We start from the raw sequence: 15,781 nt of genomic DNA on the forward strand, positions 1-15,781 counted from the left end.
AAAACATGAACGATTTCATTAGAATGATAAATGTTTCGACATTAAACAGACCCATTCTATAATCTATATATTACATAGTATAATTTGATAAATAATTTATGAGATTTTCGATGATATAATCTATCGAAGTCCCTTTCACCAAGACGAACAATGTCATTACTCATTATACATATTGTATACAAATATGTACTTTTAAAAATTATTTTGGAACGACAAAATATATGTTATTATTCTATGGTATCTAAATATGGGATCTTTTTTCCGCTGTCTATAGGAAAACAAATATATTTACTATGTATTTTCAGTGCGAGTGATTTTTGACCCTTCGTTTAAAGATTACCGAGCGACTGAAAACAGTATAACAACAGCAACGTATTATACAAGGGCATTTACTATTGATTCTTTACGTTATTGCCTCTCGGGTACGTTCGGGTACATTCGTTTTTAACCGATCACCGGGCGGGTGGCACCAGCTGCGCAGTTAAATCTCCCCGATGTCACCGCTAGGCTACAGTTTTTAATTTGTAGCGACTAGCGTTACTTGCGTTCATTATTGCGTCGGTGCATATGTTAAGTACCTATCTATTTGTTATCAAATAGTTTTTTACCATTTAAACATTTTATTTACTCAACTTTCTACGACCTTTTTCATAAGCTCGTTACAGTAAATAGTTTAGACATTTATCGTGTGAGTAGTATGTTTTTGTTTTGATAAAAAAGCAACAGGTGATATTTCATATCACAGCTTTTCAAGCGCTGCCTTTATCGGTTTTATTAACATTTGTGTTTGTTTTACAGTAATGCCTCTTCTAGCAGAACCCCTACGGCCATTGTTATTTGTCATTGTTTCATGATTTAAAAGCGTCTTACTAAGCAGACTATCTATTTTATCTTAGCATCTGAAACACGAACTAAACAACGTCTAGCGACTCTCTGGTAAAATAACTGATTTTGATATATTACTATTTTATTTTTGTAATAGAAATCTTATTTCTGTACTGTTTATTTGTGTTCTAGTGAATACCACCTTGGACCAAACTTTAATGATTAAAGTTTAATTAACTGGAATTCAACTGGCATAATAAGATCAAATTGAATAAAATTAGTCATTTTTACCAACGCCAAGGTTTACAACAGGTACTACATTTTAACTATAAATCCAATATTATCAGTGTAGTATACTTTATTCTTATCTAGGTAATGATCAGAATCCTTTAATTATTACATAAATATGTTATTGTTTTTGTATATTGATGACCTTTATTTTTTTTAAATCTAAAATAATTTTGCAATATTCAGTTACAATGATAAAATATATCATGGTATAATATGGTAACATCTTAATATTTTTTTTTACTTGGCAAAGAAGCTTTTTATCAAAATTATTTCAAATTGTTAATACTTTTCCGTTATATTGACTACTATCTAATGCAATGACCAACAGTTCAATGCCATGCTGTTATTTTAGTACCACTTGACTCAATTTTTCTATTTATTTTGTATAATACAGAATATTATTACTAGTTTAGCTTATATAATGCACATTTGTATTAGTTTATAAAAAAATAATAGACCATTTAAAAATTAGTTACCAGTATATATTGCATTATGAAAATATTTAATTTTTGGTTTAATTGAAATGTTTTTGACATAATTTGGCATGAGATTAGTGGATATCAGTTAGCAATTATTTGGACGTAGAATCTACCATAGTGAAGTCAATCGAGCAAGTACAATGACTGTTTAAATTTTTAAGTTTTTATGTAGATTTGCATTTGATTTTGCAGTTATCAAACAGTTCTTTTATATTGCATTGTATTTAAATAATTTAATTGTACGAAGATTTGATGTTTTGGCTATACCTTATATTTGTACTTCGTAAGAAACTAGCCTTTAATTCTTGTATGAAAAACGATTCATTTTAACCCATTTCAAATCCAGTCCAAGTAAATTAGCTATTTACATTTTTTTCCATTAACTAAGTAATAATATTACTTTTCTGCACAATATTTTTTTTACAATTTTTTGGTTACCTAGAATTGTTTAAAAACAATGTATTTTTCCTGGTAAGTTGGAACATTGAGATAATCTTGATAATTTTATTAATGAAGGTCTAATTTTATTGCATTATGTTTTTTTTCTTACACCTATAATCTAATTGAATATATCTTGAAAATCTTTAAAATATTAAGGTTTTCTATTACTAATTAGTTCTTAATTTTAGTTTTCAATTTTAAATATGATATACTTGATAAATTTAACTTATAAAAATTGTGAAAGTTTATAGAGTTTATTTACTATAAAGTAAATTAACTGTAAAGCTAATAATTTTGAATGAATACTAATTTTATTTATATTTTTGTATACAGTACGCATAATTCTAATTTTTTTTTTAAACAATTTTTATATTTGTAAATAGTAAATTTGTTACGATAATACTTCCTATCCACTAAAAATGTTCTGTACAAAGACGTTAGATAAACAAAACCAAAAAAATTCACTATCTATTTATGTACACTTTACATAATATTTATTTACATTTTTGATGATATAATAAATAGAGAAGAAATGTATAAGCTTTACTATTTTTTCAAACTAATCAAGGTTCAATAGAGATCTCATATAATTTAACTTATTATTACTTTCGTATTATTAATATTTAAACACTAATCTTTTTTATTTACTTATCCAATTGGTCTAAATGATTATGTTTGATTTTAAAATCTATCAAGTATTTAAATAAATAAAAATTACTGAATACTTTTCGTATTTTATTTAATATGAAATTAATAATTAAACCTAGACATACATTATAAAATACTAATGATTAATGTTATTATACTTTTCAATTTTATTTTATTTATCAGTTTAATATTATGTTAATTTTTGTTTAAGTTAATAAAATTATAATCAACAATCAAATTGAACTTAAACATTAGAATTAGTTGAAATTCAGAAATTTACTTTTAAGTATATTTAATAAAAAGAAAAATACAACGATAAAATATTTTGGAAATATTAAGTATTGTTAATAAACATTAACTTCATAAATTTTAAATATGTAATAGATAAGTTAGATAAGTTGTTTAAATTTTAAAAAAATAGGACAAATATTATTTTTAATTTTATTTAATGATATTTTCATTTTTTTGTTTATTGATTTTGTTTAATTTTTTAATATTTTTCTATCTTATGTTATAGTAAATGTTTAAAAGCTCTGAATTAAACTTCATGTTTTATATTAAAATTAAATAAATAACTTGATATCAATCGTAAAATTATAAAATCGTGAACAATTTTTAACATTTTTATATTTCTAAAAAAAATAATAATAATAAGTCTATTCATAATAGATAGGCATGGTTTTCATTAAATTTCAGAAATTGACTAATGGATGGAATAGTAAAATATTTGATTATTTGAATTAATTCAACTTAATTTGTTAGATTTGTATGTTTCTAATCAAATATATGAAGTTAAATTTGTTTTATGTTATTATTTTATGCAATTCAAGCATTTAAATATGAAAATATTAACTCAATATACATTATTTATTTCATTTTCTGCTTCAAATAGGGCTGGCAGCAACTGAGATGCGTAACTGAATTACGTTTGTAACTTGTATTTTGTATTTAAATACATTTTTGATGGTAACTTGTGATTAAAAGATACAAGTTACTTTTAATACTGTAATTTTTTTCTTATTTTAACTTTAGATTATTTTTACATTTTGTACAATATGATAATTAGGGAGAATGTACACAATTCAAACATTTCATAAATAAAATTAAGGGATACCTTACACATTAAGATAAAATAAGTTATTAGAAGTTTTAAACTTATTGAAACCTATTTCTCAATCATCAGATTATTTACTGTCTGAAAATAATTGTTATTACAGTCAACTTTTTCTCATCTTGTTTTCATTAAAATCTTGACTGAAATTATTGAAAAAAAAACATTTTCAATATCTTTCAAACTGTATTGATCCAATGATTTCTAAATTAGAAAACAGATTTAGCTCATTTTTTAATCTTTAATGTGATGTAATTTATGCTATTTTAGCCACATTTTTTTATCCTATATTTAAATTTAGATGGATCCCTAATAATTTGGATGAGTCTATTAAAATTCATATTCAAAATCTATGTATTGATAGTTAAGTGAGCTAACTGCTTATTGAGCAGTATGAAAAATTAGATAAATTAAATTGTTTTAATATATCAGAAGAAGGATAACTTTCTTATGTTCCCATCTTCAGGAACAGGAAAAGGGCCATCAATAGATAGTTATAAAAATAAAGTATACTTAGAATTATTGCAATATTTAAATGATAAAAATAAATCTTTGGTTTCTTTAAATAAATATTCTATAATCAAAGCTATTTGTTAAGTACACTACAGATGGGTATTTTTCTGTGCCAGACGAAAGATTTATTTTCATTTTCTAGTTTTATAATATCCTCTACAAGGTTTTGTTTATCTAATAATTTTGAAAAATTTGTGTTTTTAAAAAGAAATTATAACCATAATATTTAATGTAAACATTTTACATAACATAAATTTTATAGTTCAATTATGTTGTTTTTTAACATTGTGTACCTGAGCAATTAACATTTTATAATTTATTTCAAGATACTTATTATTTTTTATACTATTTTTATTCTTAAATAATTTAGTCATTAAAATAATAAAAATAATGATTTAAAATTGAAATGATATATTTTATTTTTGTTATTTTTGATGTTGTATGCGCACTTCCAGCAATCAAGTTTTTAGGTGTTTTGAGTGAATAATTGTAATCATTTAAAATAATAATTATATTTATTTAGTATAAACTAAAGTATAATATGTGAAATCGTAATATAGCGGCTAAGTGACTGAAGTTGCTCAGGTCTTAATGGCTATGGTACATCTGACATTGTTGCTCTCTGGGCTCCCTTATATATAAAATAAGTTCCTTGTTATTCTAGCTCACGGCCTTGCATTTCGTAAATATCCTTGGAATCGTTTTTGATACTTGTAATTTTTGAAGAACAATCTCTAGGATGCAATTTACTCATAATTGCCAACATGTCTCAGCGCAAATTTTATTGCAAACGGGTGACCTCAATGATACATTTCACTCGACCTCTACACGCACAATGCACTATCGCAATGTGTTATAACATATATAATCAAGTTTTGTAGCCCACAACAATGTAATTTGTATCTTTTATGTAACCTAAATACATAACTTGTATTTTGTATTTGGGAACAATTTTTTAAAGTAAATAATTACTTGTATTTAGATACAATATTTTTGAGTAACTTATAACTTGTATCTGGTTATTGTTTATTGAATAACTTTCCCAGCCCTGGCTTCAGATTATGTTGTCATATAAAAGAATAAAAATATTTTAAAAATTATAGTAATAAAAAGTACTTAAAAAAATTATTTTTAAAAACATTTATAGATTTTGAAATAATAAGAGTTGTTTGATTAAAGAATTACTCTGTTTACATATATTATTGAACAATTAAGAGTCATTGAAGGAATTTAAAATTTAAACATCAACAAAGACATTATTTTTGTGTAAATGTATAGAATAACTATAATTACTAACTATTAATAAATTATGCAATATCTCTAATTTGTTTTTCTTTTATTAATTTTTTTAAACATAGTAGCCTGAGTAGAAGAAGCACTTGATTACTTGCTACTGGGTGTATATTTACTATGTGTTAAAGGAAAAACAGCCAACTTCGATTCAAATTGTATTTGTGGTAAGTTATTTTTATAAGCTTAAAACAGTTTTTGTGTTAATATGAAACATAAACTTTAGATACTGGGCTTAATGATTGTTTGATGATCATTTGAATGAAGGAAAAAGATACAGCAGTCAAAATGGAGATGGATAGGTAAGAAATAATTTTTTAGAAATATAAATGTATTTAAACAAAAAAAAAATTTATTATAGATTAAATAAAGACAAAACTGATATTTTTACTAAATTATCAAGAACTCTTTACATCGGTAACTTAAATGAAAATATAAGTTATACTACACTACATAAATATTTTGAAGAATTTGGAGATATTATTGTACGTAATTTTCAAGCATGTTATTACTTGTATATTATACTATTTTACATTTAGAGCATTGCTTATTTATACTAAAATATTGATTTTTGATTTCAGAGCATTAGTATTAAACAGAAAAATTATATTAGTGATTTCTCACTAAGAATATATGCATCCATTCAATATTTTGATCCCAGCAGTGTAGTCCTTGCTATGCTTAAAATGAATGCTGTAATTATGGAAGATTGTCATATAAGTTTGGGTTTTGGAAAATCCCATCCATCAAAATGTGTTTTGGTCACTGGTCTTAAAGGTTTAATACAAAATAATTTTATACTGTCTTATTTAGCTGATTGCGGTCCAATTATATCATGTTCAATTGATCATATAAATGAACGGGCTTTAATATATTTTAAAGAGGTAAGATTTGATTCCATTAATTATTTATTATTTTTTGTATATATTTGACTAAAAAAAAAAAAAAAAAAAAAACACTTAAAATATAATCATAGTTTAAAAACCTAATACAAGACAATATTTTCTCTATTATAGTATTTATATTTTTGAATGAAAAAACATATACAAGCATAGTGTGCTACTTATTATTTTCTTTACTACATTAAAAAGGTTTAATCATATATTTTTAAAATTATGATTCAAAAAAAATATATATCAATGAGCTTTTTTTAGTAATATAACTATATTAATAATTAGTTAATAGAGGCAACCTAGATACTGCAATGCAAAATTAAAATGTCACAACATTTATTTCATCTTTGTTATTGTTTGGTTGATGTCCAGACTAAATTGTAAAAAAATCAAAATAATGGATTCAATAATCAAAGCATACGTTTATACATGTGTAAACATATATATAAATAAATGTTAAATAAAAAGAAAAAAAATGATAACAAATTAATATATTTTATATCTTGTATAAAATATGGTATTTTAACTATAATTGTACACTTAATTTATACCTTATTTTTCATAAAAAACCATTTGTCTTCATAATTTTGTAATAACCAAACAATTAAAAATGATTCTAAGCATCGAACCACTTTTAATTAATATTTAAATATATTTAAGATTTATGTTGTTAAATATACAAAATACCTTGATTTTAAAACATTTTATTGAAATAAAAAAAGAAACCCTACTTAGAGAATTTTTGTCACATGGCTTTTTTACTTTTTGCAATTGTTTTTCTTGAAATGGTTGTTGTATAACTTATTTCCTAGCAATTTCTATTGCTGTTTCATAAAAGTCTTAAATCACTATACTTTAATCTGTTTTATTGAAATGTTATCAATACAAAATTAAACAAAGAATTAGATATACTAAGTTTTTGTTTGGAAAAGTGAACTTTTGATATAGTATTTAGTTAATAGAATTTCAAGTACTATAAATAACTTTCAGTTGTTATTAATCATAATTAACTTCTTAGAAGTATAAGCAAAAGTAGAATTTTATATGATAAAATTATATCCATGATAACAGGTTAATGGTTAATAATCATAAATTGATATAGTTTTAATTTCTTGTGTTTGTATATGTAGCATATTATATAGTATAAATGAGCATTTTAAAATATTTTTTCGGTAGTTTTATTGTACATTTTAATGTAATAAATTTAAACTTTAAAGTATTTTAGAACAGCGGTTCTCAATCTTTTTGATTTCACAACCCCCTATATAATATCACCAAGATGTCTAATGACCCTTTTATAATGTAAGCATTAAAAATTTTTACAAAAAAAGGTATATTATGTACATTTGAATATTTTTTTAATTTAATTATTCTTTTGCTGTTGTTGATTTGAAATAATTTTGTCAATCCTTGAATAAACAGATTTAGTTAGACTTATTCTTATTGTTGGCTATATATCCAGCCGATTTTTCAATTTAGTTTTAATTGTAGTCATTTTAGAAAATCCTACTTTACATAAGTATGTCGTTGAAAAAGGAATTAACTTTTTTAAAGCTTCTTTTGCTGATGCAGAATATTCATTTTGAATTTTGATCTATAATTTACTTATGTTTTTATTGCTATTAAAAATGTGTTCCAACCCTTTGTCTAAGTACAATTCAATTCATTTTTCTTCATTAAATGATGATTGATGATAATTTATTTTTTTCAGATTTAATAAATGGATTAATAACCCATAAATTGTTTGAACAAATGTATTAGATCAAAATATTTAGGAAATTTTTCTTTTAATTTTAATAAATGAGTTACAATGATATTTTGCATTCTATTTATTTAATTTTCATTTATTATATTTTCTTCCATATATCGAAAAAAAATGGAAACATCAAACTTAAGGTTTTGTACTCTTTTCCCAAAGTTCGATTTTGTTAAGAAATGCTTCTATTTTATTTGATGTAAAAATATTAGTATATGGCCTCAGTAAACTCAAATTTAGGCGTTGAGAATAGAAAATATATCTGAAAGATCAGCAAGATTTGCTAACCATAAATTATTTTCAAAATAATCAGGGTAATTTTTTATCTTTCAAAAATATTTTCACTTTGGTTTTAAGGTCAAATAAAGGAGTTAAGACTTTTCCTCATGATAACCATCTGAAATGTGTATGTAATAGCAAACTAGTGTAATCTTAACCCATTTCATCACATATGACTTTAAAAATACTCGTATTTATTGCACTAGATCGAATAAAGTTTATAATTTTAATGCATATATTTGAAACATTAAATCAATTTTCACCCATATATTTAGCGACCAATTGCTCCTGGCGAATGAAAAAATAAATTGAAAATATATCCTTATATAACATATAAAGCTATGGCCACTTGTTACACAGTTTATTTTACTCAGTAGTATAGCTTTTATTTCACATTTTATAGTGTTCTTTTATGCACTCATTCATCCACATTATGCTATTTAAAAAGTACCTACTAAACTAGGTTATTATTTCCAAAGTATTAATTGATTTAAAAATATATTTTGAAAATAACGATTAGGCTTTAATAATATACTAGTGTAGTAGGTATAATATATTATTGTAGTGATTTGACAGATATTTAAAAAACAAAAAAAAATATATCAGTTTGTTCTTTTTTATCACTTATTTTAGTTAATGATGTTTAGATTTTTAACAACCTATTCATTCACTTAATTATTTCTTATCATAAAAAACATCTTAACTACTTATTTATTTATTTTCTCAAATCTGTTTAGAGTAAATATAATTTTATAAATATTATTTTTAAGAATTAAAAAAAAACCTTTTTTTATATATTTTATTTTAGATTTCAGATGCTGAGATAGCTATAAATAAAATGAAGAATGGCTATTTAAATGGTTTAAATTGTTTTGGTGATTATGCATCATTTGACTGTGAACAAAAATTTTCTGAAACCTTCAATAAGCAAAAACGTAAAAACTATTTATCAACAGATCTGGATAATGTTCATTGTCAATATCTATCAATATCTGATGAAAAAAAGTAAGTGAAATTGTAACAAAATACTTATCAAGATTTCTCTGAAAATGTTTTGCTAAATATTCTATATCTGTTTTTCATTTCCTGCTTAACTTATCTGTAAGTTTTCACATGTATCATGTGAGAACTTGTCTTCATTAGTTGTTTTTCTGTCAGGTTCTTCTATATCACTATTTTTATTATTGATCCTCGATATATCCACCAATATCGTTATTAATTTTATTTTAACAGTATTTGCTAAAAATAAATTAAGTATTACAACAAATTAAATTATAAAATTCTATGACATTCAATTTGTATTCAATGTTTTCAAAAATGTACGATGCTATAATGGTAATGTGATGTGTTTATGAATAAATCTAATTAATATCAGTATAAGCAATGAAAGGTGCAAAAAAAAAAAAAAAATTATAATTGTCAGAAATCTCTATACAAATTAAAAAGTTGCCAATTTTTTGTTCTAATATTGTGTTTAATTCCACATACTGGTCAATGTGGTTAAGTTAGATTTGGCATTAAACTGCCTAAACTTATTTTTATTCATTAAATGATAATTAATAGACTACAAATAATACTTAAATATATTATTAGTTTAATAGAAATGCTATGTATTTATATTTAGTAGCTAGTCTAATCTTCATTTTCAATAATTTGCTATGCATCATAAAAGATTTGTTCTAGCTAAAGTTTTCAAATTATGATTCAGCCATTTAATAAAAATATTATTATTTTTTTAAATATTTTAAAAGGCTTTAAACCTGAGTTAAATGTATTATCAATTCATAGATATTAAGCATACATACATCCTAAATAACCATTCATTTTTTTTTTCATATAATATCAGACTTATGATAAACAACTATAATTATTATACTGTAATTTTTATTTATATAAACTTGATTATTAAAAGTATTTTTAATTTAAATTTTAAATATTTATTCCTTACTAATCATAAAAGTTATATCATATATTTTTAATAAATAAAGTTTCAATAACAAAAACAGAAAAATTTGATTTATCTCTCTTATTATATTTGATTTTTTTAAACTGCATTATTTTACCTTTGTAGTATAGTGTTCAAAAAATTGTATTACTTAATACATGCAATAAATATTTATTTCTAAATAGTTAAGTTTTTATAACAACTGTTTATTTAATTATGTAATTATACATAATAGAACAAATTTAAAATCTAAATCTTATTTAAATTATTATTATTTATTGATTTGCATCTAAGAGACATTAAAACCTTTCAAGTACGTTAAGACAGACAGCATATTAGTTTTAATGTAATTTAAATGGTGTCTTTCTTACAGCTCGTCAGCAGCCAATTATGTTGGGGTAGATAGTTCCTATATTCTTCCCACATGTAAGGAACATAAATCGCCAATTACCTGTGTTTGGATTAATGGAATTGCAGATTCAGTCACTAATGAATATCTGGAATCTTATTTTAGTCAATTTGGACCTATTAAAAAATGTTTAATTGACCAATGGAACCGATGTGCTTTATTGTGTTTCCAACAGGCAAGTTTTAATATTGATTATAAAGTATTTTTATTGATTTACATAACACCCATCATTATATTATACTAATCAACATATAAAAAGTTGATAACTAGATCTACCATAATATAAGACAATTGATAGGTAGTATCTTTATAATGAGAAATGCCTTTTTGTTACTTAATATTAATTACTGTATCCATTGAACAAATAATTAGTTATTCTGTTATATCATCTCAATAGTGTAAATATTATGAAAAATATACTTCACCAATTAATTTAGAATACACTTGTTTGAAAAACGTTAAAATATAAATATATTATTAACTAGATTGTAAACAACAATATATAATAATATTACTTTTGAAAGACTGAAAATGAATATAAATTTACTTTAAACTATTTATATTTTTATTATTAGAGTGCAGCTAAACCATAAAAAAAATAATATTTATTCTTATTTAATTCTTAAATTAAAAATATTTTAAAAATAGAATATAAAATTATATATTATAATATATTTATAACCTGAGAAAACTATACTAATTGATGTGAAGATTTGAATATTATCTCATCTTGAGTCCCTATCTTAATGGGTATTCCCTGGTGGTCATTTAGGACGATACAAGTTATGTTCTAACGATATATAATATGATGTTCTTTATAATTTTGATTAATGGAATTGGATGCTATATCATCTCATTCCTAAACCTTGTAAGCACTTCTAATTATGAGTATAGCTGCATTTTTTAGTTAATGTTAGTGTGTTATTATTATACTTATGTAAAATAATTTAATAATTGTACAATATTATATTGTATTATACAGTATTGTACCTATACAGTACAACTTATTTTGTTATTATTGTATTATTGAAATAACATGCCCTTGCAATGATATGTAGCAGCACAAGCTTACGCTATAGTTATATATTTATTGTTCATAATATCAGAGCTCGTTGCAAATTTATATTTTTATTGACTAAATCAAGTATAACATATTAATCTATGTTGAATTTAATCCTATAAAAATAGAACATAAAAACTAGTAAATTAATTTTTATTGTTATCAGATATATCATCTATTGAGTATAAAATATTTTAAGTATAATTGCATAATTATTTGTGTGTAAATTTAATGAATAATAAAATATTTTATTTTCATTCTTATTAAAATCATATAAACATTAAATTGTTTGAAATAATTAAAACATATATATATATATAGTTAAGTAAATATGTTTCTTATCTTGATAAATATATTTTAGGTTTATCTCAAAATATCCTAATTTTATACAAACGCATAATACTTGTTTGTATATTATAATTCATCGCATGCTATTTTAAATAATTTCTCATCAACATATATTCTAATCATTAAGTTAAAAAATGTTATTTTAAGTATAAAAAAATTAAAATTTATTTATTTGAAGTATTATTTTTTATTCAAATTGTATGAATTAGTTTTTAAAACTTCATGTTGTGTTTTGGGTTGAATTTTTAAAGTTTTAATATTACTTTATAATATAATATTATGATTTATTAATTAGAATAAATTGATATATCTACTGAATTTTTTGTATTAGACGTAGTAGGTTATATTGTAATACTTTTTATGTTTTTTTTATTTACCTTGAATGATATCAGACATTAACTCTAATTTTATTTGTGAATGCAATAATTATAAAGTCTATCATTAAAAAAAATATTTTTTTTTTAACCAATATTTCATAAAAAAATTGTTAAATTTAATTATGGTGATTATCCCAGTCATAATCTACAAAATCTCTACATAATGTTTTAGTTTCTTTTTAAAATGATTTTTCATATATTTATATAATTTAATTTAATTCTTCTTCTTCTATATTTGTTTAACTATGTTTAATCTGGCGTTTGATATTAATAAACCAACTTTAATATTAATAAATTACTCTCTGCTTATTTATGATGGTTATGAATTAGTTTATTACGATAGTTATGACTGTTAAAACATAACTCAAGATTAATTAGCAATGATTAATATTTATTATTTATTTTACAGGAATCACACGCACAGACGGCAGTTTATGTAATGAATGGTAGTTTTATAAAAGGTCAATCAGTTTATGTTCATTTATCGTCTATAATGTGTCAAGCTTGCGAAGAATCTAATATAAATAACAATGATTTAACTATTGTACAACCAGGTTATGCTGCTCAGTCACTATCTTCCAGTACACATGTGGTTCCTTATCAGAATTTCAAAGCTACATTACCTTCTTGTAGTTACAATATTAATGACGAAACTTATCCGACAAACATCAGTGATCCATATAATAATTCAATTAATGTTAATAATGCTCAGTACATATCGCAGCATAAAGATTTCAACACCTCTTATATCAATATTTCTAATGATTCTTCAAACACAAATTCAGTCAACAACTGTTCTATTTCAATAGCAAATAACCAGCATCTACCAGAGATTTCCAAATCTCCGACAAAATATGCTAATTCTGTAATATCACTGCCGCTCCCTAAATTTTCTAAAAATATTACCAGCCCATCTTTAAAATATTCACTTTCATCTAACTCTGGGGTTAATCAACCTTCATATATGTACAATTTATGTCATGATGAAGAAATGAACTGTGGCTTAGATAAAACTGATAAACAGAACCAAAAGTATGACCAAAACAGTAATCATCCACAAAAACTTAATTTCAAGATTTTAGAATCAGCCAATTCTATAGAATCAGTTGTTGAAAGAAATGCGTTTATTGAAGGAACTAAAAGGCTAAAAAATGTTTCTAACAAATATACTCTCAACAAATCAAGTACAACATTTCAAAACCAAAAAGTATGTTTATCATTAAAAAATACAATTTCAACTAGTGGTTCATCAAAATCTTATCTAAAACCTTCTACGGCTGTTAATAAAACTCAATATTATCTTCCAAATGATACTCAGCCAATAATAATTCCACAAAATAGTAAGGCACAACTAATAGACACTCAATTTTTGCCTTTTGATCCTATGATGTTAATCAATTCAAAACGTTCTTCAACTAGCCACACAATGATATCCGATTCAAACGCATTGTTTTTGGAGAAACAAAATATTTGTACCATAAATGATAGCATGCACACAAATGGTGCATTAAATAATCTTTTTACGAACCCTATAAAGGATTATCCTGAAGATAAAGATAGGAATGAGGAATACTTTAAAATTGTTGGTAAAATTCGGCATGAGTATACCAAGCAATGGGTGAACACTGGATGTCACTGGTTAACTAATAAATCAAAGAATGATTGTGTTGAAAAATTTGATTGTCTAGAACTAAGTGATACTAAAATAAAAGATAACAAAGGAAAGTTTGAAGTTGAACAAATAAATAAACAAAATGTTTTGGATGGATTTATGGCAGAAAGTTCTACTAAACCTGTTGATCCAATTTCCATTAAAGTAAAAAAATCAACTAATATTGATACAGATATGATGGATCACAGAGTTCATGAAAAGAGTATTGCTAAAGTTGTATTATCTTTAAATAAAAATAAACAAAGTAAGAATTCATCTACTGAAACCAAAAATAAAATAAAAACTACAAATTTCAACAATTCTGCAAGCAATACTTCAAATAATGTAAATAATATTAAAAATAAATGGAAGAAATCTGTTCATTGCCATCATACAACTAATAAATATAAAGACCATAAATATAAAAGTATTTCCAGTATTAGATCAAGAAGATATAAAAGCTACAATATCAAACCAAATAAAACCCAAAGAGATGATGTTGAAAAAACAAATTTTAATGAATACAAAAACAAACATATAAATATTAATAAAAGTGAACAACATACATGGAATAGTAATAAGAACTATTACTCAACAAAGAGTTCATTAAAAAGAAGCATTAGCAATACTAATGTAAATCATTACAATTCTAAACGATATAAAACAGATAATAAGACTTATAAAAACAATTGCACTAAAATTTTAGAAAGTCATTCTCCAAAATCAAGAGGAAATATTCATAATACATGGATGCCAGAGAAGAAAAATATGAATAGTAAAATAAACAAAACTCCAAATGAATCAAAAGTGACAATATACAAAAAAATGAAAACCAGATATACTAATAACATGAAAAAAAAAAGGGAATGGAAATTGCAAGAAAAATATTCTTACAGAAAGAAAAGATTTGAATCTTAAGATTTAGACTAATTAATAGTGGCATACAAACCTTATAACTAGTTATGGCATCACAGTTATTATTTATGTCATAATAATCTAAAACTGGCTTTTTATGTATCAGAACATTAGCAAGTAAACAAAGTTCTATGATTTACGTAGTATTGTACAGTATTTATGCAGTAAGTATTAGAATAATTTTTATGAGTAATTTAGTTATAATAATATTAAAGTTTAAGCTCTGATTATTTTGAGGCTCCCGTACATCATAATACTACTAAATAAGATAAAACTATACTTCTATGAATACACTTATATTAATTTGATTTATTGAATATTATTGTTAATTAACCAATGAATTTGAATTATTATTTAACAACTATTAAAGTTAGCCATATTATATTCAATATAATACTATCATTTTTGTTTGTATTCATATAATTGTTTTTAATACATAAGTAACACAAAAATTATTTGTTATGTATGAAATTAAAATATTTAGTTAGTATTTCCTACTAGTTAACACTTATAATGGTTAAATGTGGTTTAATATTTTATATTTAATAAT

General features: G+C 23.2%; 1 protein-coding gene across 1 annotated transcript; it reads left to right on the forward strand.

Annotated features, from left to right (window-relative positions):
- The first annotated feature begins 610 nt into the window (after positions 1–610).
- Positions 611–15,468, forward strand: LOC112599477 (putative uncharacterized protein DDB_G0282133). The gene is made up of 10 exons (XM_025346394.1): positions 611–688; positions 799–936; positions 1,018–1,137; positions 5,670–5,765; positions 5,825–5,900; positions 5,960–6,083; positions 6,180–6,482; positions 9,335–9,531; positions 10,845–11,055; positions 13,075–15,468. Exons 5-10 carry the CDS (start codon positions 5,860–5,862, stop codon positions 15,232–15,234), a joined length of 3,036 nt encoding a protein of 1,011 aa, XP_025202179.1. The 5' UTR covers positions 611–688; positions 799–936; positions 1,018–1,137; positions 5,670–5,765; positions 5,825–5,859; the 3' UTR covers positions 15,235–15,468.
- Positions 15,469–15,781: the final 313 nt, after the last annotated feature.

Source organism: Melanaphis sacchari, unplaced genomic scaffold, assembly GCF_002803265.2.
Source record: "Melanaphis sacchari strain LSU unplaced genomic scaffold, SCAv2.0 Contig51_pilon_pilon, whole genome shotgun sequence".
NCBI classification, from domain to species: domain Eukaryota; kingdom Metazoa; phylum Arthropoda; class Insecta; order Hemiptera; family Aphididae; genus Melanaphis; species Melanaphis sacchari.

Bases quoted from the DNA above. Each gene is read 5' to 3' on its own strand.
- LOC112599477 (XM_025346394.1), top strand. From the start codon at position 5,860: ATGAAGGAAAAAGATACAGCAGTCAAAATGGAGATGGATAG. The intron at 5,901-5,959 runs GTAAGAAATAAT...AATTTATTATAG, and splicing joins GTCAAAATGGAGATGGATAG to ATTAAATAAAGACAAAACTG. The intron at 11,056-13,074 runs GCAAGTTTTAAT...TTTATTTTACAG, and splicing joins CTTTATTGTGTTTCCAACAG to GAATCACACGCACAGACGGC.